At 38.8% G+C, this 24,446-nt stretch overlaps 1 protein-coding gene across 1 annotated transcript in view; it reads left to right on the top strand.

Annotated features, from left to right (window-relative positions):
- Positions 1–24,446, top strand: part of LOC150084878 (endoribonuclease Dicer-like) — a 156,646-nt gene that overhangs the window by 20,336 nt on the left and 111,864 nt on the right. Inside the window, exon 5 of the mRNA XM_090376376.1 lies at positions 1,130–1,247. Coding sequence (XP_090232502.1) covers positions 1,130–1,247 — 118 coding nt within the window. The remainder of the gene's footprint in view (positions 1–1,129; positions 1,248–24,446) is intronic.

Below are 24,446 nucleotides of genomic sequence, written 5' to 3' on the forward strand. Positions count from 1 at the left end.
AGAACACAAAATTTATGGATATATTATGTGGGCAGATGAATTGGTTCTCAGGTGGTGCTAATTATATAAGGGTTTTTTTTTTACCATGAAATTTAACCAGGGGATAACCAGTGATGTTTCCAAGACCACAATCCAATGAACCCTTCTCCTCCTCTGTATGCAACTGGATGCTTACTTCTGGAGTAAGCACCCTGTCAAGGTAGTACCTATGCTTATGGCCACCCATCACCAACAGTGCCTCAAGTTGGCATCTGAATGGCATTATTGGATCATTGATCTATGGGGAAAAAGTTGTCTTTTCTGATGAATCATGTTTCCTGGTGTGTTGTGTGAAGGATCCGGTGACAAACTGCGAGAAGGAATCACTCTGATGCCACAGTTCATTAGAAAGAGGCAGTTTTTTGGTATGTGAGATGTTTTCCTAGGAATCTCTTGGAACCTCTCCGATGGGCATATCGTATATCACCCGTAAACTTTCCAAATCATCATCAAAACATGATCACCTTTGGATCAGAATGGCCTTGTTTTTATCAATTTCAAAAAAATTGATAAAAACAAGGAGCAATGAAAGTGGGGCATTGTCAACAAAGAAAGATGGTTTGTCTGTGGAAATGCTTAATCAAGCTCTGAAAACCAGCAGACCTGAACTGAATCAGCAAGACATAAAGTTTCTTCAGAATAACGCAGGGCAATACAGCACAGATGACTCTGTCAAAGATCGCCCAACTGGGTGGGGCATAATGCCTCATCTGCCCTCTAGCCTTGATCTTGCCACATTGGATTTTTTTTTTGTCTGGTAGACTGAAGATACCTGCATGGTAAGGTATTAGAGAGTGATATGGAACTCATTTCTGATATTAAACAATGGAGAAAATGCAGCAGTGTGGTGGTTCTTACATTGATTGATATTTTTACAAAGTTGAAAGATTGTATTTTATGTATATGAAGTATGGTTACAATATCTCAGATAATAAAGATGTTGTTGCTTATGGTGCATTGCTTATTGATCCACCCTTGTAACTTGTTTTTCATTTTTTATTGCTTTATATTTCTTCTGAACAAGAATAACCATTAACCCTGTATAGAAACCCTTTTTAAGATATTTTTGGTAATGAAATTTTTGTTGCAGATGTTAAAAATAAAATGTCAGAAGAGATCACTGCCAACTGAAGAAGAGATTGATATTCATATGGCAGCAGATACTTACCTACCTCCATATATGCCAGTTAAGGGTGATGGTAGACCTCGTATAACTATGACTTCTGCAGTGTCTCTTATATATCGGTGTGTATCTATTTCTATATAATTAAATCTTTTTATATGAATACTTCACCAAAATTTGTGAATAATTTAGAAACAACATAAGTTATACATAGAAAAATTTGTTTGGGCAAGAGTCCCAAGTTTTCATTACCTTTAGTATCAGATATAGCTGGAGAAAAATTTTGTACTGTTTGAACTGGCCTATTTCATCTTTGGGGGCGCAGAGAATGTTTGTATGGTATTTCCAGGGAGAAATTTTTTGCTGCTTACTGTGTATCTGATTTATGCAGTAATTCTACTCTGGGCTCTCAGTGATTAGATTTAAATTCCATCAAATGAAGGAATGTAAAAGACATGCATCCCTTCATTCGATGCTGTCCATTTACAGAGATAGCTTGTCTTTTAACTTCAGTGGTCTGACTATTCATTTGTCCTGATGAATTGGATAAGCTTATTGATAGCATGCTGGGAAAATGCAGCACTGTTATTATCCAACCTCTAGAATACATAGATTAGTGATATTAGTAAAATAATAAGAGGAGTTTACCTCAATATAGTGCGTAGAACCCTTCCGTATGATACCCTCCAGAAATTAAAACGGAAAAAACGAAAAAATCGGCAACTTACCGGTACATTAGAGTAAAAAATAAATAATTAAATAATCAATTTAACACAATAAAAATCAAATTAACGCAATTAAAAGAATCAAACGAAAATATTCAAAACGATTTTCCTTCCTGAAGCTGACAACGCTTTTCGACTGTATGTCGTGATCACAGGAATGAAAATTATCGAATCGGGTTAAACCTGTTACTTAAATAGAGATTATTTGTCTTCGCGCATGCGCGTAAAGGTCCACGCATCGGAGATCAAATATGGCCACCGAACATTAACAGAATTCTCGTGTAATTTAATTTCAACGGTTTCTGCAATTAATAGTCGCGTATAATTACGTTGAACGTTAAGTATTTTGGCTTCGTTAAATAAAAAAGTATGTTTTTCGTTAATGGCATGAAAGGCTAATTCTGACGCTGCTGAACGAGAAGCACGAACTGAGGCTTCATGTTGATTTACACCAATATTAAGCGAAAATCGGGTCGAACCCTGATAAGACGAGTCGCAATCACCGCAAGAAATGTTGTATACCAGATCATTAATTTGTGTTGCGAACGCTGAAAGAACCGAGCGACTGTTCAATATAGTGTGTAACTTCCGTATTGGCCTAGCTACAATTTTAAATTCGGTATCTTTAAAGAATCTGTTAAGCTGTTTGTGCCACTGTTCAACATATGGGACAGAAATAAAGTATTTTTTGATGTTACTATTGTTGATTGGTGTAGTATTTTGTATCCTATCCTTAACTTGTACCCTAATTCGGTTTATTGTGGTAATGGAATAACCCCTGTTTAAGAATCTGCTAGTTAATATTTGTATTTCTGAGTCCAAAGCAGATTCCATCGTTGAATATTTATAGGCATTAAGAAATTGATTAAAGATAATCGATCTTTTGTAAGTGAACGGGTGATAGCTATTATAATGTAGAAGCATACCGGTGTTTGTAGGTTTTCAATAGATGCTAAATTGTATTCTATTCGAGTCCCGGGTAAGCGTGAAATTTAGAAAGTTTAATGACTTAGTATCCGTATCCTCCCTTTCCAATGTAAATTTGAGTCTAGAATGAATATTATTAAACGAATGTAAAATGTCTTGGATAGTATTACTATCGGTAATAACTAGAACATCATCTAAATACCTCCCATAGTATGTGATACGGGTTCTAAAAGGTGTCAAATTTATCTGCTCAATCGTTGAGAGATAGATCTCTGACATTAAGCCACTCAGGCTCAAACCCATTGGTAATCCAAAAATTTGTTTGTATACCTTGTCTCGAAAGGTGATGTAGTTGGCCTTAACTAACAGTTTAATTAAGTGAAAAATTTCCTTAATAGGTAGCTTCGTATAATTAATCGGTGTCGAGTTTTTATTTAACATATCCCAAATAATATCTAATGTGTATTCAATGTTTACATTCGTATATAATGAGGTAACATCTAGTGAGAATAAATTGTCATTATCGCCGAGTCTACAGTCTTAAGAAACTTAAATTTAAGAAATTTAAGCGTATTAAATAATGTATCGTAGTTCTCAATCCCAAATTGTATTACCCGTCTAAAGGGTTTTATAATGTTATACACATGTGTGGCTAAGGATGAAAATGCCGAGTTCCTGTAGGAAACAGTAGGTCGAATAGGAAACCCAGTCTTGTGTAATTTTACCTGACCGAAAAGTGCAGGAATATTTTATGTTCTGGACTTCAATTCCTTTAACTGAACCATGGTAATGTAGTCGTTTTTTCGATACGTGGTTAACGTTTTATTGTATTGATTGACCAAATTGGTAAACAGTGCCGGGTCTACTTCACGATATGTGGAGGTATCTGACACAACTGAATCTAACTTATTAATATAATCAAGTTTATCTAGTATTACCACTGTATCTCCTTTATCTGCCCTCTGTATAATAATGTCCTTATTTCCCCGAAGTTCTCGTAAAGCTGAACTGTCATGTGTATTCAACTTAGGAAGTCGCATTTCTTTTATGTTATTCACTACTTGGTTAATTTGTTGAATAAATATATCTTTCTGTGGAACATTACGAAGTCCAAATTCAATATCAATTACGCATTGTTTTTTAGGCAGTTTTTCAAGGTGGTAAATTATAATTTAGTCCTTTGGATAAAAGCGAAATCTGGTCCTGTGATAATGTACACAAGGAAAGGTTTGTAACCTGTTGATATGTCGGTTCGTTGGATAATTGGTGAGGGGGTGTTCGTGAACTAGCTGACATATTCTGTGGTAACACGTTGTGTGTCTGTGGGGGGGATGTCACCCAACTTGTATGAACCCCCTCACTAATTATCCAACGAATCTAAATACCTCCCATAGTATGTGATAATATGTGATAATATCATACGGAAGGGTTCTACGCACTATATTGAGGTAAACTCCTCTTATTATTTTACTAATATTATTATCAACGTAGAACATATTGAGTAGCACAGCTCTGATTCATACTATCTAATATAGATTAGTGATGTACATTTTCTGTATATTTTCATTGTCCTTCCCCTCCCATCATTAATTACAGATGTTGTAATGAAATCCATCAGATGCATTTCAGAGGAAAGACATTTCTTAATCACCACCGTACTTTTGTACAGCTTATGTTTTCATAATTTCCTTTATAGTAGATTTTGTAATTTAATTTCACTTTTTGATATAAATGTCTTGATTTTTATTATTTAACAAAATTTTAGCTGAGTAATATGATGTTACCTACTGGACCAATCTGGCATTATGAGGTAATGATTTACAAGAAAAAAACTTTATCCCCATGAAGAAAGGGAAGTTTATTTTTGTACTTTATATAAAGATACAGTCCCTGCATTCAGTACAAACACGTATTAAACTAGATGCCGCTTTGTTTCTGGATTAATTGTAAATGGATATGGCAATTTGTCATGATTTTGCGACGCGGAAATGACGTGTCATTTCTGTGTCATAACAAAGAAAAACAGTCGGGAGAGGAAGTCATTACATTACATCCACTTCAGCCTTACCAGTTGAAGCGCATGTAATGTAGGCATTACAGTACCCATCTGTATTACTGAAGCAGTCGTATATTTCCATCATGAGGCGAATCATAAATGTTTTTCTGCAACCAGTTGGGCCAGTCAAGAATATTTGAATTGGTTCGCGATTGGGAAATAAGACTCCAAATTACATGTATGAGTAGAATCTTTTGCTCGTCATTGACTATTTTCATTAAGTTGCAGAAGTCCTCATTGGTCAAGTTTTCGCATTTCTTTGCAATTGTGCTGAGCCGATTGAGTTGTCAAGCTTTAGATCCTCATTTATCTCACTGTTTGGATGATTGTAAAAGTTTCGAAAGGGGTCTTCTTCTCGCAGTCACGTTACAAGGCTATGCAGGTCATTACCGAATGCTTCGTCAGGGTCAACGTTGCCATTGTCTTGAAACATCTTGCATATTTCAATCATTTTGCGAATGTTGAAGTCTGATTCATACAATTTACGATCTAGTATGAACTCTTCATTGTCATCGTAGATCTTGACATATTTCATCTCTGACAGTATCTATGTTTCCTCATTGCGAAATGGAATGTGCAGCGTTACCATCTTGTGCTTGTATTAATTGAGATCCTGAGACAAGTCATAGTTTCTATAGCACATTATGCATGGATACTGCCATTTCTTGCTGATCTTGTATCTGTGCATGTGTAATTTGTGACAAAGCATGACAGAGTAACATGATCCAACATGATAGTATGATTTTTTTTATGTAACCCCAAACACGAGAGGTATTAGAACCTATAGTACTTAGTACCGTGCTTGGGTTGGAGGTTGAGAGGATGAAGGTAGATATTTGTTGACATTGGTCTTGAACTTATGTAGGCTGTAATTTTCAAGAAATACATATGAAGGAAGATTGTTCCAGAAAACAGCAGTTGAATGAATAAATGAGGAAGATGAAAAGTTGGTTCTGTGAGTTTGAAGTTGGACAGTAAATGGATGTTGGCTGGTGGCGGCACATGTTCGGATTGTTTTGAAAGAGAGAGTGGGAATTATAGAAGCTAATTCAGAAGAACAGTGCCCATGGAAATATCTGTAGAGGCATGCAGCAGAAACAGTACGTCTATGAGACAGTGAGTAGAGAGACTCTTTAGAGATGAATCATTAATTAACCTAACTGCCCTCTTCTGAACGGAATCAAAAAGCCTGAGAGAGGTTTTGGGGGCACCACCCCAGATGTGAGCCCCTCGACGTGGGCACCTGTACGTGGTGAGGGGACCTCCCAGTGACGCTGCTGGACTTCCAGACTAGCATCACTGGGATCCAACGCCCACAGCCCAGGTTCCAGGCTTACATCAATGGAATCCGGCGTGTTTGCCGTGCGCTGCGACCCGTGGAAATTCGGAAAGGGGGATCCTGGTGGTTGAGGGGCCCAGCTTCAATACACCACTTTGGCCCCTGCTTCGACAAGACGGGTGGTCCTGGAAGGCCCGGCTAGGATCAATCGGCTAGTAGGTTCGCCTGCGAGGGTCAACCGTGTCAATGCCACTCCCCTACCCTCATGGTCCGAGGGACAGGATTCAGGCTGGCGGCGGTGCGGGTATAGTGTCTGGGTAGCCCTGGCATCCCACTCCCGAGCGCATTTATTGCATGCCGGGTAGTGGGCGTCCCTTTGGGCTCCGTGGTGGGTGGGGAGTCCGGGCACTGAACAATTAAAAAAACTCCATGAATCCTGATAAACTCATTTCTTCAGGGGCCCCAACCCGGTCCCTATCTGAAAATTTAGACAGAGAATCGGATAGCATTATTGCTAAAAAGAGGCAGCGAACCGAATTACCATCAGGGCCAGTCCCAAGGTTCTTAATCATGCATTCTAAAAGGCAGAGCTAAATATGTCATACCAGGAGGCAAGGAAATCGGTCAAACCCCTGAATATCAACAGACCTACCTACGCCCAGAAGGTAGCAGGGAGATGTTCCGTCGGCACTCAGACGGACATGACCATTCCTCCAAAGGAGTCTTTCACTCCCATCGTGCGTTATCTCTTAAGTTCGCAAAAACCTGCACAGAAGGACCAATCAGCTGCCACTCCTATATCGGTACCTCCTAACGCACCACAAATAAACAAAGGTAATTACGAAAGAAAAGAATAAGAAAGGGGAAGTCCCCCCCCTAGTACCCAAGAAAACATGGATGTCGGGCAGAAGGAGGTACCCGAAGATTCGGTCTTGGAACTCTTTGCGGAGGAAGAAATGGACACGGGACAGCGTCCATTCTTCCCCAAAAAAGAGAAACCCAAGACTGATAAAAGTAAGCCCTCAGCACCTCTGAAGCCGCCTGATGGACCCACCAAGTCCAAATAATGGCCAAATTCCTACAGTGGAATTGTCGTGGATTCCGGCAAAATATTGATAACATCAAGGCCCTCCTGCAAAAGCACGAGCCAGTTTGCTTTTGCTTGCAGGAGACATATCTGAAGGCAAATGATGATCCCACCATGCACAACATCACATTTTTTCGAAAGGATAGAATTGCGGATCGCCCTGTACATGGGGGAGTGGCTATCCTTGTGGGTAACCAGACCCCAGTGCAGCCCTTGCTAATTACAACCAGCATAGAGGCTGTAGCAATTCGCCTTTCAGTGGGTTTTTTATTAACTGTGTGCTCCATTTATTTGCCACCTGGGACTGACATCTCCCAGGCAGACCTTGATGATCTTCTTACGCAGCTGCCTCCCCCTTTCTTACTTCTCGGGGATTTTAACGGACATAACACCCTGTGGGGTAGTGCTAACATCAACGGAAGGGGACGAGTCATAGAGCGTATGCTCAATGACAATGACCTTTCCCTTCTAAATACTGGAACAAACACCTTCTTCCACATGCCTACCCGTACTTTTTCTGCCATTGACCTCTCTATCTGCTCCCCTTCTCTACTCCCTTCACTCACTTGGGAAGTGGAGGAGAATCCATACGGAAGCGATCACTTCCCCGTGATAACTTGTTACACAGTGGGAGACCATGTCTTCTTTTAGGTTACCCCGGTGGAAGATTGATCAGGCTGACTGGACTGCCTCCAACATCAGGCAAATTTTGATCTTAGCACAGTCAGTCAAGAGCCTATCAATGATGCAGTTAAGTACATCACAGAAAATATTGTCCAAGCAGCTGTGAATGCTGTTCCAAAAACTGCCCGGTTTACACCATTTCCTAAACCTTGGTGGAATTCACAATGCGCAGCAGCAAAAAAGGCTCAAAATAAAGCGTGGGGGATATTCCGCCGATATCCTACCACGACCAACCTTATAGCCTTTAAACGTGCACGAGCCAAAGCACGATATATCCGCCATCAGAGTCAAAAGGAATCGTGGATCCGTTTTACATCATCTATTAACCAGTCTACCAACTCTAAGGTAGTCTGGGATAAAATCCGGAAAATGAAGGGAAAATATACATCCCACCCTTCTTCAATCCTAGATTATAATGGATGCGCTATTGCAGATCCAACTGCAATAGCTAATTCTCATGGGGAAACATTCTCTAACATCTCTGCAACATCTTCGTATTCCCCAGAGTTCCTGGTCCTGAAACATAAACTGGAAAAACAAGCACTTAATTTTAAGACCAAGGGCCTCTATCCCTACAACGGGGCATTCACTATAGAGGAACTGAAAAGAGCCCTCACTCTTTCCAAAGCAAGTGCTGTTGGACCAGATGGCATCCATTATAAAATGATTAAACATCTTTCACCAAAATCTATGGATTGTCTGCTCCTTCTGTATAACAGAATCTTTACTGAAGGGCAGTTTCCGGACTCCTGGCGAAAGGCAATCGTTCTTGCCTTTCCTAAGCCAGGAAAGGATCCAAAAGTCACCACCAATTATCGTCCTATTGCTCTGACTAGCTGTCTGTGCAAAATCCTGGAGAGAATGGTTAATTCTCGTTTAATATGGTATTTAGAATCAAATGACCTTCTCTCCAGCATCCAGTGCGGCTTCCGAAGGAACAGGTCCACTTTGGACCATCTTATTAGATTGGAAGCATCCATTCGGGATGCTTTCCTAAAACGCGAACACTTGGTGTCGGTGTTTTTGACATGGAGAAAGCGTATGACACAACTTGGAGATTTGGCATTTTAAAAGATTTACATAGCCTAGGCCTAAAAGGGCATCTGCCCTTTTTTATTCAAAACTTTTTAGCCAATCGATCGTTCCAAGTTCGTGTGGGATCCTCACTCTCTCGCTCCTTTAGCCAAGAGGAGGGAATACCACAAGGATCAGTATTAAGTGTCATGCTTTTTGCCATAAAAATAAATTCCATCACAGAACAACTTCCTCCGATGGTAAACAGTGCCCTCTATGTTGATGACTTTAGCATTTTTTGCCAGTCGTGCAACATGAGGGTTATTGAAAGACAACTGCAGAAAGCCATTGATAGTCTGAATTCCTGGGCACTTGCTAATGGCTTCAGGTTCTCGCCAGAGAAGACCGTTTGCGTACACTTTTGTCGCAAGCGTAATCTTCATCCTGAACCTGAATTAAGGCTCAGACAAAATGCTACTCCAGTAGCAGCGAACACAAAATTCTTGGGACTCATATTCGATAAAAAACTGACCTTTTTGGATCATATTCGTCAACTCCGCACAAAGTGCACAAGAGGCCTTAATATGCTCCGCTCGCTCTCCTCTTTATCTTGGGGTGCAGACCGATGCACCCTTCTACGGCTTTACCGTGCACTTGTGCGATCCAAATTAGATTATGGGTCCCAAGTATATTCTTCAGCCAGAGACAGTGCCCTTCGATGGTTGGACCCTGTCCATCATCAGGCTCTACGTATCGCTACTGGAGCATTTCGAACATCTCCTGTCCAGAGCTTATACGTCGAAGCAAACGAACCACCGTTATCGCTTCGTCGTAAGCAGTTGTCTCTAAAGTACGCCTTAAAACTGAAATCCCTGCCAGACCATCCTACGTGGCCATTCGTTTTTGAGCCACGATGGGAAAATTTATACAACACCCGTAAGACTGCCAATCGTCCTTTCGGTATTCGTCTCCAAGAGCTACTCAAAGAACTTAATACCAAGGTAGACAAGGTTGCCCAAACATCAAAGCAACCCTTTCCACCCTGGCATGCTCATGTCCCGGCATGTGACTTGTCCCTTAGAAATTGGGGAAAGTCGGACACTCCATCATCGATCTACCTGCAGCTTTATTCAGCACATCGAGCTGAACATTCCGACTTCGCACCAGTCTACACAGATGGTTCGAAGTCGGAATCATATGTGGGATCTGCTGCTGTCTTTACAGACAGCACTACATCGGAGCAGATTCCCTCTGAATGCAGTATATTTACTGCAGAGCTGCATGCTATAGAGTTAGCCTTGGATCACATTAGTGAATGCCAATACCAACGGTTCATTTTATATTCCGATTCTCTCAGTGTGTTACAGGCTTTAATATCTGTGAGGTATAATCCTCATCCAGTTCTGTCTAGCATTCAGCAGAAGATTCACTTCCTCCTTGGACGTGAATATGATATCCGCTTCTGCTGGATTCCCAGCCACATTGGGATTAGGGCAAATGATTTGGCTGACGCCGCAGCCAAATCAGCAATTCCCAATAATAACCGCTGCCTGTCAGTCCCCTATACAGACTACAGGCCAATAATACACCAAAACATACACTCCCAATGGCAGGACTCGTGGAATAGACAGACTGGAAATAAACTATATCGTATAAAGCCTGTAATTGAACCGTGGCAGTCTAGTCTGCGCAGGAATCGTAAGGAGGAAGTTGTACTTGCCCGGACCCGCATAGGACACAGTCATTTAACTCATTCGTTTTTGCTGAGGGCTGATGACCCTCCTATGTGTGTGTCCTGTGGCACAGTTTTAACTATGAGACACATTTTAATCGATTGTCCAGATTTTAGTAATATCCGTTTTACTGCTTTTAATCATCTGCTGAGCCGTATACACTCAGTCAGATTTTATCCGACAATGACAATGTGTCTGCTATTTTTAGATTTCTAAAATCAATAAATATTTTTACTCGCTTATAAAATTTACATTTTTTTTATATCTCTTGACATAGTGACCTAACTAATTAGGCACTGAAAGTTTAAATTTTTTTATTATTATAAATGACATGGTCTTGGCGCATTATAGCCTTAGTAGCTAATGCGCCAATAAAACCAAAACAAACCAAACCAAACCCCAGATGTGGGAACAGTATTCCATGGTAGGGCAGATTTGCAATTTTTACAGACTGAACAGCTGTTTGGAAGAAAAGTAACACCTTGAGCAAAAGAGAAAACCAAGTTTTTTAGATGCAGAGGAAGCAATATTTGTAATGTGCTTGTGCCAAGATAGATTAGAAGTCAGAGTAATTCCCAAAAGAGATATATCATTATGCCTAGAAATCGGAGTGTCACCAAAGATAAGCATAGGAGCAGAAGAATCCTTTTGTGAGATATAAGACAAGACTGAGTTTTAGAAGGATTGAAATCAACAAAGTTGTCTTTGCCCCACTGGAGAATTACCTGGAGATCGGCATTTAAGGAATTGGCAGCAGTTATTCAAGAAGTCCACACTGATTGAGCAGGGCAAGGTTTCTCAAAATGGAAAGTGGAATGCAATGTGCTATCATCGGCAAAACTAGTGATAAGATTTCCCATTAAGTGGAAGAAGGTCATTAATATACAAGAGGAAAAGAGTGGGGTAAAAAACTGAACCTTGGGAAATACCGGCATTAGTGGAGAAGTTAGAAGACAGAGAGCCATCTACCATCACCTTCAGTCAGCGATTAAAGAGAAAAGTGAATAACCAATTACAAAAAACAGTTGGCAAACCATAGGATGAAAGCTTGTTTAGAAGGCCTTTATGCCAAACACGATTGAAAGCCTTTGAGATCTCTAGAGCAACTGCTTGTTTCACCGAACTTTTCTATTGAAATAGTCCATAAATGGGTAACATAAGCCAGAATATCACCAGTGGATCGACACTGATGGAATCCATACTGGCGATCGTTTATCAGACTGCAGGTTACTAGGTAGTTTAAGAGTTGGCGGTTAATTGATTTCTCCATTACTTTAGAAAGAGTAGAAGTAATTGCAATGGAACGATAATTGGGGAGGGATTTGTCACCCTTTTTAGGAACTGGCTGGATATGAGCAAATTTCAACTTTGGAATAAGAAAGTGAAAAAAGGCAACAAAGAACAGGAGTAAGTTCAGGAGCACAGGTTTTGAGAACAAGTGGAGAAATACCATCAGGATCTGGGGCTTTCTTAGCATCAAGATTCGTCAAAATCCTTCTGACATCCTTTTGACAGAAGACCACAGGAGGCATTGAATGGAGCATGTTGGGAATGGTTGGAGGTGTTTTACCAAGATCATTAATACATGAGTTGGAAGAAAAATAGGATGCTACAGGTCAGCTTTATCCTTGGTTGAAATGACAACAGAACCATCTGGTTTGGACAGAGGTGGGAGCAGAGATGGGCAAAAGTTGCGGCCAATAGCTTTGGCAAGAGACTAGAATGCTCAGCTACCATTAGGGTAAGAAGCAAATTTTCTACTCTTAGCCTGTTCAAAATCTAGTTTGGACTGATTAATAACTGCTTTACAATTGTTGCCAGCTTTGGTGTAGGCAGAAAATGAAACTGAAGAATTAGAAACCAGCCAATTACGATATGCAACGTTCTTCTCTTGAACAGCCTTAGCACATTTATTGGAAAACCAAGGTTTAGATAAAGGATGAGATTTTAAAGTGGAGTGTGGGATAAAGGATTCCATTCCTGCAAGAATAATTTCACTGGTACGATCTGAGCAAACACTGACAACAGAAGCTTTGAAACAGTAATCCAGCCAAGGAAAAGAAGAAAAGAAATCTCACAAGTCATCCCATTTTGCATTCTTGTAATGCCAAACAATACGAGGTTGGGATTAGCCATGAGATAAAAGCTCCATAATCACCAAGTTGTCATCTGAGGTGCATAAAGGACCTCTCACTTCGACCGTGTACTTACAAGGGTTGTTTGTGAGAAAAAGATCAATTGTGTTTGCTGTATAGTTAGGATTGTCCGGTATTCTTGTAGGTAAATGAACAATCTGTGCAAGGTCATTAGTAATTGCAGAAGCCTCAGCATCTCGGCCAGCTGGGTCGGTGTGACTAGAAAACAGAAGCCAGCTGGAGTTGTGAACATTACAATCACCAAGGAAAATTACCTCACCGTTAGGAAAGTTGGACTGCAGAAAGTCAAGTTGCAAAGAGAGGAAGTCATAGAGCTTCAAGTGATTAGTGGAGTTGGGAGAACGGCAGAGGCAACAGATGAATTTGACACAATGAGGTAGAGAGATTTTAAGCCAGAGAATATCGAAAAGAATAGATTCCAAATTACCAAGTCTCTGACATGGAATATTGGAACGGACATATGCACAAGTACCACCTTTGAGGCGAAAGGAATCGTACAGTGAATAATTTGGGCAACTGAGATGAGCAGTAGTTGAATCAACTGATAACTGAAATTCTGTCAGAAAAAGTACATGGGGTTTGGCAGACTGCAAGTGGAAATGGATATCGTTGAGATTAGAATTGAGACCGCGTATATTTGTGAAATGAATTAGGAAGTGTTTGGGAGGTTTAGATCTTTTCGCAGATAAGCTTATTCTATTAGTTTGACAATTCATGGTGTATTCAATAGTAAGAAGTGGGTGGGACATGCTGTATGAAGTAATGAAATTTTTGGATATGGTGCCCAGATGGTAAGAATATACCCAGATCCTTGACATAACATGGCCACGACAATGCCCTCCACATACACACTACTCGTGCTCCCTCCAGTCACTATCTGGCAGAGTAGAGGTAGCAAGATTATAAGCTAGCTGATCCGGAAGCCTCCTAGAGAGTTACCAATAGGTTTGATCCGGTGTACTAACTTGCGGCCGACCTGCGAACACCGTCTTAGAGCTGTACCCTCGAAATGTAAGGAAGATTGGATCTCGCCACGATGTTCTTCATAACCTCAAAAGTCATCAATCATACTGCATGATGGAAGAGATGGGGAAGGGTTGACTGGAACTTACCTCTGGAAACTAAATATGGGTTCGACCACTTCAAGCCTCAATAAGCAAAGTGGTGGTATTGGACCGGTTGATGAGAGTAATCTACCACCTAGTTTGCTTGTATTATATTAAATAAGGAAGTTGAAAGCCAGGGGAGATGGCTGACTGATAATAAGCACAAATTACTTTTATGAGGTGTATAAAAAAAAAAAAAAAAAACATACTTAACTCCCCTAACTCTATAAATATATTAAAACTGCCTTTTTCTTACAGCTCTGCAACCCATAAGATAATGAACACTAATGTTACCCAGTAAGCAGTATAGGTGTTCTTACTTATCTGAATACCTGCATAACTCAAAATATGTCCCTAAATGTATATAGAGTATATTCTCCAAGTATATTGTACTAGTAATGGCAAAAGATGCAAGAAAGCAAAAAAAAACCTACACAGTTCGCCCATCTGTACAGTTGAAGAATTTTATTCATCACTTCCACGACCGATGGAAGCTGTTCCAACAAACAATCACCTGCTGGCCGAAGGTTAACTTGCACACATCTATCTTGCAATCTTCCTACCTAAATTTGAATTTATATCCCCTCATGTGGTCTCAGCAAGTTGAAGAATGCCATTAACATTCAGCTTACTCAATCCATTCAAGTCTTTAAACATCAATCAGATCTCCTTCACGTACCATGTCTTGAGAGGATACATTGGCAAAACTGAAGCTTTTCTAGGTAAGGGTGCCCTTCACCAGTCTAGTTGCTATTCCCTGCACCAGTTCCAGCAGTACATCCTTCCTAAAGTGAGGCATCCAGACCTGTATACAATACTCAAGATGTGGCCTAACCATGGCCTTATACCACATATGGGCAACCCCCGGCCCTCAGGCCGTATCCGGCCCCAATCTGTTTCAGCGAAGTTTGTCTGATTCATGGTGGGAGAAAACATGGTGTGTTCTACTAACTCACATTAAGCTGATATCATACAACTTGCACAAAACACGCCATGTTTTCTCCCACCAAGGTCTCTTTCTCACTTTGACTAGTGGCGTGTGTGAACGTGTTACGTGTCAGTTTGGTGCCTGCATTGATGTTGTGTTGTGTTCGGTGCCTGCATTGATGTTGTGTTCTGTTCAGTGCCTGCTGTGTAGAAGAGTTTGTTTGACAGTTCTGAATATTGCTTATAAATTTGGGACAATGTCAGGGGTTATGTCAAAAAAAAGAAAAGTAGATGCAGAGAATTGTCAATTTCAAGACAACTGGATGGAGGATTATTATTTTATTCTGAATAAAGGATTTCCTGTATGTTTGCTGTGTAAGGAATCCATATTTGTCAACAAAGAATACAACTTGAAGAGACACTTTACTTTGAGACATGCGGATCACAAAAAAATTGATGGACAACTATGAAAAGATGAAATACAGAAGTTGAAGAAGAACTTGGATACCCAGCAGCAAATGTTCAACAAGCAAAGAACGTAGCACTACAGCATTGTCAAAGTCAACTTTGTGGTAAGCGAAAAAATTGCTAAGCATTCTAAGTCATTTGGTGAAGGAGAATTTATTAAAGAATGTCTGCTGGATGTTGCAAGTATAATATGTCCTGAAAATAAAAAAGACTTCGAGAATATTCGTTTGTCGAAACGTACTGTTGTCCGATGGATAGAAATTATGGCTGATGATACCAAAAAAAGTTTAAAAGAGAAGATTGCTAGATTGAAAGCATTTTCAATTTCTTTGGATGACAGCACCGATGCCTCCAATACAGCACAACTAGCAATATATCTTCGAGGAGTTGATGCGGATTTCAACATCACAGAAGAATTATTGGCACTTTGGCCGTTAAAAGGAACAACTAATGGTGAAGATATATTTGAAACAGCCAACAAGTCTTCGAGAGATTTGGGCTTTAATGGAGTTCACTATCTGGCATATGCACTGATGGAGCCCCTGCAATGGTTGGTGAATGCAAGGGATTTATTGGAATAGTTTATGAAATAGCAATAGAACTGCAGATCCATCAGGAAAATTTAACAAATTTTCACTGCATTATCCACCAACAAAATCTGTGTGCAAAGTAGATTAAATTCACAAATGTTATGGAAGTTGTAGTAGCCAGTATTAACTTTATTAAGTCACGTGCACTTAATCACTGACAATTTAAAAAGTATTTGGCAGACCTATTTTCGGATTATGAAGATGTGTCTTATTATTGTGAAGTGAGGTGGTTGAGTAAAGGTAAAATGTTAAAATGATTTTATGATCTGAGACAAGACATTGCAGGTTTTATGGACATAAAAGGAAACACAATTAACCAAGTAAAAGATGATGAGTGGGTGTGTGATTTAACATTTCTTGTAGATGTCACTGGATACCTAAACAAACTGAATCTCAAATTGCAAAAACAAGGACAATTGGTTCATGAACTGCATGGACAAGTCAAAGCTTTTTGTAATAAACTAAGATTGTTGGAAATTCAGATAAGAGCTAAAAATTGTTATCCTTTTCCTACTCTAGCAACTCATAAAAATATCCCTTATAATTGTTATGGAGAAGAACTGAAGGCACTAATAGAGCAATTTGATACAAGGTTTGCCAACTTCCACAACAGACTCCACATTCGCTATATTTGCTCGTTCGATGGATGCTGATGTAAATAATGTGCCAGAAAACTTACAGATGGAACTTATTGAGCTTCAGGCAGATTTAGTGCTAAAATCACAATTTAACGACATTGCTTTGATGGATTTTTATAAATTTTATTTGGTGGAAGAAAAATATACAAATTTACGCACCTTTTCAAGAAAAATCATTTGTCTTTTCGGCAGCACATATATATTTTTTTTTTTTCAGTTTTTTTTCGAGGATGAAATACAATAAATAAAAAATTCGGGACAAGAATAACGGACGAAAACCTCGAAAATTCTATGTGATTATCCTTAAGTAATATTAACCTCAATATTATGATAGTCTCGTAGTTCAAGTACAAGGCCAATCTTCACATTAAATTGTTATGTCATTCATTATATTATAAAATTTATGTAGAGCTTTATACCAAAGCATTATATTATAAATAATTGAAATATGAAGTAGCAACTGGTTTTAATTCATTTAATATTAATTAATTTTATTTAATAATTTGGTCCAGCCCTTGACTTGGAGATAGAATGATAATTTGGCCTCCGAACTAGGAAAGGTCACCCATGCCTGCCTTATACAAAGGAATAATCACCTCCTTATGACTGCTAGCAAAAGTTTCTGTACACGATTGACAAAAGCTCATGAGCTGTCATGGCAGCATGTCTGTTACTGCTCACAGAATTTCATGTCTGCCTACACAATTACCTACAACTCTGGTGCCTCAGTTGCCAGGTGGGCAGGAGCAGCAGTGCATAGCACACGCTTCTTGATTAGACCGGGATTCGAACCTGTGACCACCAAATGCGGAGGATGCAGAAAGGTCAGGGAATGACCACCGCATATCCCCCGAGCAATATGGCCTTAATTGCTAATGCTCCTAAAAACCAAATAACAAATCTACAACTCTTTTTGATTTTCCACTAAAATGAGTGTAGTACCACACAGTTGAAAAATTACTTTGGGATTACTGCTACCCATATGCAGTACTGTGCATTTGTCAGTGTTAAATTTCAACTGCCATTTCTCAGCCCAATGACCCAATTTTCCTAGATTTTGATACAGTAGCATCCTTAATGCCACACTGCTCCAATTAATACAACAGTCTTTTATGTGCAGCAGTATCAGCATCAAAAGCCTTCCTGAAATCCAAGTATATGATGTCAAAATTATTTTTTGCATTTAGATCCTTGATCACTGCATTATAGTAACCTATCAGATTGGTTAGATAAAACTGCTCCTTAACAAATCCACGCTGTGTTTGCAATATAAGTGCATGCCTCTCAGTCCTGCATTACTTCTTTAACCAGTGTTTCCATTATTTTCCCTGGAACAGATGCTAAGCTAACAGGTTTGTAATTATTATTATGTTGCCTTTTTATTTCCCTATTAATTGGGAATACAAATGCATTCTCCAGTCCATAGGGACTTCCCCTAAATCCAAGGATGCTCTGATAATTATGGCTAAAGGTTTGCTTACCTCCTCTGCTCCTCGCTTAATATAACTGATAGATTTTATCAACACCAGATACCTTTTTTATGTCCATCTTCAACAATTTTGCCTACACTTTCCCTTTGGTTATCATAGTCATTTAGTTCTTCATTAGAGTTGGATAAACTTCTGTCATCTCCTTCCCAAAGAACTCCTCATATGTGAATGTAGATGCAAAATATCTATTCAATTTGTCTGCAACCTGAGCGGGGTCATCAATAGTTAACCTGCTGCCATCAAGTGACCCGATGTAATTGAACCCCTTCCTTCTACTGTTAATAATCATAGAGGTTTTTGCTGTTTTGTTTTGCATTCTTTGCCAGACCTTCTTATAATCTGCCTTAGCTTGCCTAACCTCCTTTGTGACTTGATTACAGATTAATTTATGTTCCCATGCACTTTTCTTCTCTGCCACGTGTCTCAATAGTTCATCTGACATCCATTTAGATCTAAGCCTTGAACAGTATTTCTTCATTGGCATGAAAAGCCTAGCAGCTTCTTTGAGTTTTTAAAGAAGCTGCTAGGCTTCTTTAAAAACTGTCTGAGACCCCTCTAATCACCCTTATGAAAGCAAAAGCCTTTCCCTTTATCTTTGACAGTAGTTGTCTTTAATTAAATTCCACATTAGTACATTGTGATCACTGTTACCCAGTGAGACTTTTACCTGCAGATTCTTAATGCATGAAGAATCACTGCTGATAACCAGGTCAAGAGTATTACTTCCTTTTGTTGCCTTTCTAACATGCTTCTGTAGAAAACAGTCATCCAAGAAATCCACAGGTCTTGCTATTCTACTAGTGACCAGCCCACAAATTCCAATTTAACAACTGGAAAGTTAAAATCCCCCATTATGAGATACTCTGATTTTTTGGCTTATTCATCTCTCTGTATAGCTGTTTGGTATACTGATCACAGTCATCAGGCTTATAACACGCTCCTACTCTCAATTTTGTTTTCTTGGTGCTTATATCACATCAAACTGACTCAACACTGTACTCGTCATTCATGTCAACTGGTTGAACTGCCTTAGATTTAATATGCTTCTTAACTAAGAGCATAGCACCTCCACCTCTTCTGTCCTTCCTGTATACATTGCACTCCTCATATTTAAATTTGGCATCACTTATGCCTGAGTGACAATATGTTTCTGGTACTTCTACAATGTCTGCATTTGATGACTTAATTAATACTTCAAATTCATCAAATTTATTTACAGTGCTCCTAGCATTAGTGTACATGAACACGTTCTTACTATTAGTTACCCTAACAAAGCCCGAAGTCTCAGACATCTTGCTTTGCAGGCATGTACCAATAGCAGCAGTGCAAAAATCGCTTTCACCTCTACATGCAGCTCTAGTTAAGCTATTAGCTTGTGTATCTCCCCAGTTTTCCAAAGGTAGCAGTTTTATGAACCACCTATCACTGCCTTGAGAGAATCGGCAAATATTCTTGCACCACTTATATTCAAGTGTATCCCACCCCTGTACATGCAATCTCTCTGGCCGACCGGGCTAGCCGAGTGGGTAAAGTACCTGCCCGGCAACCCAAGGTCGCGGGTTCGATTCCCGCCTCGGGCTTGGATCAAAGTACTGCATAAACCTTGGGAGGTGCAATATGGCCATAGAAGCCGATGCGCCAACAACTACCAAATCAAAAATCAAAATCACGTGCAATCTCTCCTATCCAATTTAACGACATTGCTTTGATGGATTTTTATAAATTTTATTTGGTGGAAGAAAAATATACAAATTTACGCACCTTTTCAAGAAAAGCACAGACCAAGCTGAGAAAAATTCTACCCCATGAGCCTTTCACATTTACTTCCCCCTGTCACATCTAGGGAGAATTGCAGACACTTTCAAATTCAATCCTAACTCAACTTTTTCCCCAACATTGCCATGTACTTGTTAAGTAAGTCCACTGATCTCCTAATCTTAATATCATTAGTGCCCTTAAAAGATGTCTGCTTTACACGATTAATTTTGCTCCTGGCAGACAGTCTATTCCACATATTCTTGCACAATATATTTCCCTGACAATAACCACCTCCTTTGGAACCAGTGCGACTTGCTGCCGTGTTGCCTGATGCACTAGTGTGGGCTCTGGCACTGAGTTGTTATTCAGAATATTTCATTTTGAGGGTTTAGTGTCATCATCATCATTATTCTACTCTTCCGTTTGGCACGGGTTGTGAGTCCCTATTTAGATATCATCCTCCATCATTGTCGATCTCTTGAATCTTGCATCAGTTGTTGATAGCTCTGAAAGCCTGTGTTTTCCTTTAGGCATTGGAGCCATTCCTCTTTTGGGTCTTCCTGGTGGTCTCTTATCTCCAATTCTTCCTGTCAGTACTACATTAGGCAGCATGTGTTGTTTTATCCGGTTCATATGTCCAAACCACTGAAGTTGTTTTTTGTAAATCTGCTCTATTATTCTGCATTCAAAATTTAGATCTCTCCTTACTTGTTCATTAGTTTTATGTTCTCTCCAATTTGTTTTATTGATTTTCCTTAAACATCTCATTTCAAATGCCATTATTTTTTTGCCTTTCTTTCTTATTTATTCTCCAATTCTCTGTTCCATAAGTTGCTGTGGGTATGATGACAGTTTCATATAGTTTAATTTTTAGACTATTTGAGATTTTATCGCTCTTCCATATGTTTTTGAGTTTGTTCATGTTCGTTCACCCGATGGTCAGTCTGTGCTTAATTTGATCAATATTATTTAAGTTTCCAGTTATTAGAGAGCCCAGGTATACAAATATTTGTACTTGTTCTATTTGTTGATTTTGAATGTTTATGTCTTCTATGTTTTTTTCCAATTTGCAATACTTTGGTTTTATTTATATTAATATTAATATTAATTCCATAGTTGTTGCTTACTTTATCGATTTATCGTTTGTTAATATTTCTTTTAGTTGTTCTTTGGTTTCTGTTAAAATCGCAATATCATCTGCATATTTTATGTGGTTTATATTTTTTCCATTTATTATTGTGCCTCTTTTTTCTTCAAAAAAGAGGTTTAGTGTCAAACAACATTAACTACAAAATCATTTTGTAGTAAACGTTTTTGTAATTAACCAATTAAAAAAAATCATTTGACATTTTCTTGTTTTACCTGAAATATGCTTATAGCCCAAGCTAACTTGTAAAGTACTAGAGAGATACAGCCGTGTGACATCATATTCATTGTTATTTGTATAAAGTAAGACTAAAGTTGTCTCAAAACAAAAATGCAATTTTGTAATTAATGTTGCTTGACACTAAACCCTCAATCTATTAGTTAAGTTAGAAGTTAAGCAAAAGCTAAGGCCACAAAGCAATCAGCATTTTATGCCTGTAAAGGCATAAAATACTGTAAGGAACTGTGCAACCCTTATTCAAAACAGGATTTATCATGTTAATTAAAAAGCTTCCCCCAATAGCAAATTGTAAACACCCACATAGCAATTTTTTTTTTTTTTATCAATATTGGTCAGACTCCAGATTTTGGTCTTTAACACAGAACAGGAACTAATATACAGATATAGCTTATTATATGAATAATTACTATAAAGTTAACAAACAATGCTTACCCTTGAATACGCACAGCAACAGCAAATTTTGGTTCAGCTGGAACATAAAAGTTTTTCTTATATGGTGATATTCACGTGCATATGATTCAACACGTTTAAATATCACTCTCCTCTTTTCATGATTTACTTTTTTCTGCCTTATGATACAAATATTTGTATTATTGCAATCATACTATTCAACGAATGGATACAATCAAATGGGTAATTAGGCCAAACGTTGATTCAGTACAGGGTACAATGTGATTTTTATTATTAGGTTTACCATTTTCTTGAAATATTTCTCTAGATATAATTGTCATTTCTCACCTTGCTATTAAAACCTCTAATCATTGGTTTCTGATGCTGTTTCTAAGATATTAAATAATTTTTAGTTACCTCCTCTTTTCTGAGCCTTCATCAAGGCTGTATGTACAGATGAATTCCTCAACCAATTAATCTCTTCTTCCAAATTAGCTCTAAAATCTATTGCTATACTTTTAGAATAGTAGGTGTTACAGAAAGTATTAATTTATTATTACTATTTAGCAAGCAGCTTTACTATTGGTCATCTTTGTTTCTGTGATACCCACTATTTGGATATGCTAATTTCACTTTTATTGCATTTAAGTTTCTAATCTTAATATTACCTAACTTGATGGTTTTTCAGTGTGATGTTTAGCACTGTCTTGATTTTCTGGTAAGTACAGTGGGGACTTTGTTGACCTAGGTGATATTGCAATTGGTATGAGCCTTGATGATATTGCCCTGCTTTGTGATAGGTTTCATTCTCTAAACTAGCCAATTTGTTAAAAAAATTAAAAAACAAGTTGATTTTTTATTCATCATACCATTTTATTCATCTGGAGAACATAAAATATTGTTTAAAATCACAAATGAACACTTAAGTTATATTTAGCAGTGTTGGTAAATTCATGCCATGCTATGTTCATTATATCCTCCATGTTTACATGACACATTTTGGCCTCAGCTGCCCTTGTGCCCTTAAACACCAATACCAATACCATGAGAGGTGGCAAATGAAGTTTAATATTGACAAATGTAAAGTACTACACATGGGAAACAGCAACCCCAGAGCAACGTATCAACTCTGTGGTACTACACTGACAGTGGTAGAGAATGAAAGGGACTTGGGGGTGGTTGTGCAGGCAGATATGAAGTTCTCTGAGCAGTGCAGATGGGCTGCAAGAGTAGCTCATGGAGTATTGTCAATGATATACAGGAATTTTTCCAGCAGGGATAAGGAGGTGATTATTCCATTGTATAAGGCAATGGTCAGGCCACACCTAGAGTACTGTATACAGGTCTGGAGGCCTCATTTCAAGAAGGATGTAGAGCTGCTGGAACGAGTACAGAGAAGGGCAACAAGATTAGTGAATGGAACAAAGGGGTGCTCTTACGAAGAAAGGCTTAAGTTTTGCAAATTACAGTGTCTGGAGACTAGGCACCAGCGACGTGATCTGATAGAGGTGTATAAAGCCTTGAATGGTTTAAGCATGCTCAATGCTGATGGGATTCTTCCTCTAGCTCAGAATAATCACCTGAGAGGGCATAAATTCAAATTGAGGAAAGACAGATGTAGGATAGACGTGCGGAATTTGCCTTTAGCCAGCGGGTGGTTGGTTGGTGGAACAGATTTCCATCCCTTGTGGTGGAGGTTGATAGCCTAAATAAGTTTAAGGCTGAGCTGGACAGGTATTTTGAACAAACAGAGGGGTGAAGTGGAAGTGGGTTTTTTTTTTTTTTTTTTTGGATGATGCTGCATAAGCTTGCTTTCTTGCATCAAATGCCTCTACTAATGCTAATGCTAATGTTTACCACTAATATGTCATAGCCAGAGTGTGAAGTTATGAAGAACATGCTCCATTATTTTCTCTAACATAGAAGAAATTTCATCTTGATTCACCTTTTTAATGGTTTGTAAAACATCTTATCTGTTGTGAAAGTTTACTCAAAGTCTTCCGTAGACTTTGTAGCAAGATTGTTCGAGCCTCATCAACCCTCTTTGGTGTTCTTATTGATGGTTTGCCCTGCATAATCATTCCTTTCATTTAAAACACTGCAACAAGATCTAGAAAAGTTGGACAGGTGGTCAGAGAAGTGGCAACTGAAGTTTAACATTGACAAATGCAAATACTTCATATGGGTAGCAGTAACCCCAGAGAAACATGCCAACTGTGCGGTACTACACTCAGGGTGGTAGAGAATAAAAAAAGACCTGGGGGTAGTTGTGCAGACAGATATGAAGTTTTCTGAGCAGTGCAGACAGGCTGCCGGAGCAGGTCATTAGGTCTTGTTAATGATGTAATTTTTCTGGTAGGGAAAAGGAGGCGATTATCTCTTTGTATAAGCAATGGTCAGGCCATGCCTTGAGTACTGCATACAGGTCCTGAGGCCTCATTTTAGGAAGGATGTGGAGTTGCTAGAATGAGTGAGCCTTGCAATGCCACTCAAGCCTAGAGTTAATTCACAAGACTTTTATCATGAAATCCCTCCTGTTATGTATGGGCAGAATTGCAGACACAAAATTTTGTTTCGTTTTGTGACACTTTTTCAGCATGATCTTGTATTTCATAAGCAATTCAGTTCATTTAAGTTTTACATTAATCTCCACATGTATTACCACTAATTCAGTTACAAGCTGATGAATTATTTGTTACATTGTCAGATTTTACTCCCAGTAGACATATTCTGGTTCTGTGTCTTTGTCTTTGTTACTGAGTTATGAATTAAGGCTACCTCCTGTGAAACCAAAGCCTTCTACACCAGTTGATCCATTATTGGGGTTGAATTTGGGAACATGTCACCCAACATAGTATCAAGTACTTGA

Source organism: Mastigoproctus giganteus, chromosome 6 (genome assembly GCF_048544385.1).
Source record: "Mastigoproctus giganteus isolate SK-2022 chromosome 6, ASM4854438v1, whole genome shotgun sequence".
Taxonomy (NCBI): domain Eukaryota; kingdom Metazoa; phylum Arthropoda; class Arachnida; order Uropygi; family Thelyphonidae; genus Mastigoproctus; species Mastigoproctus giganteus.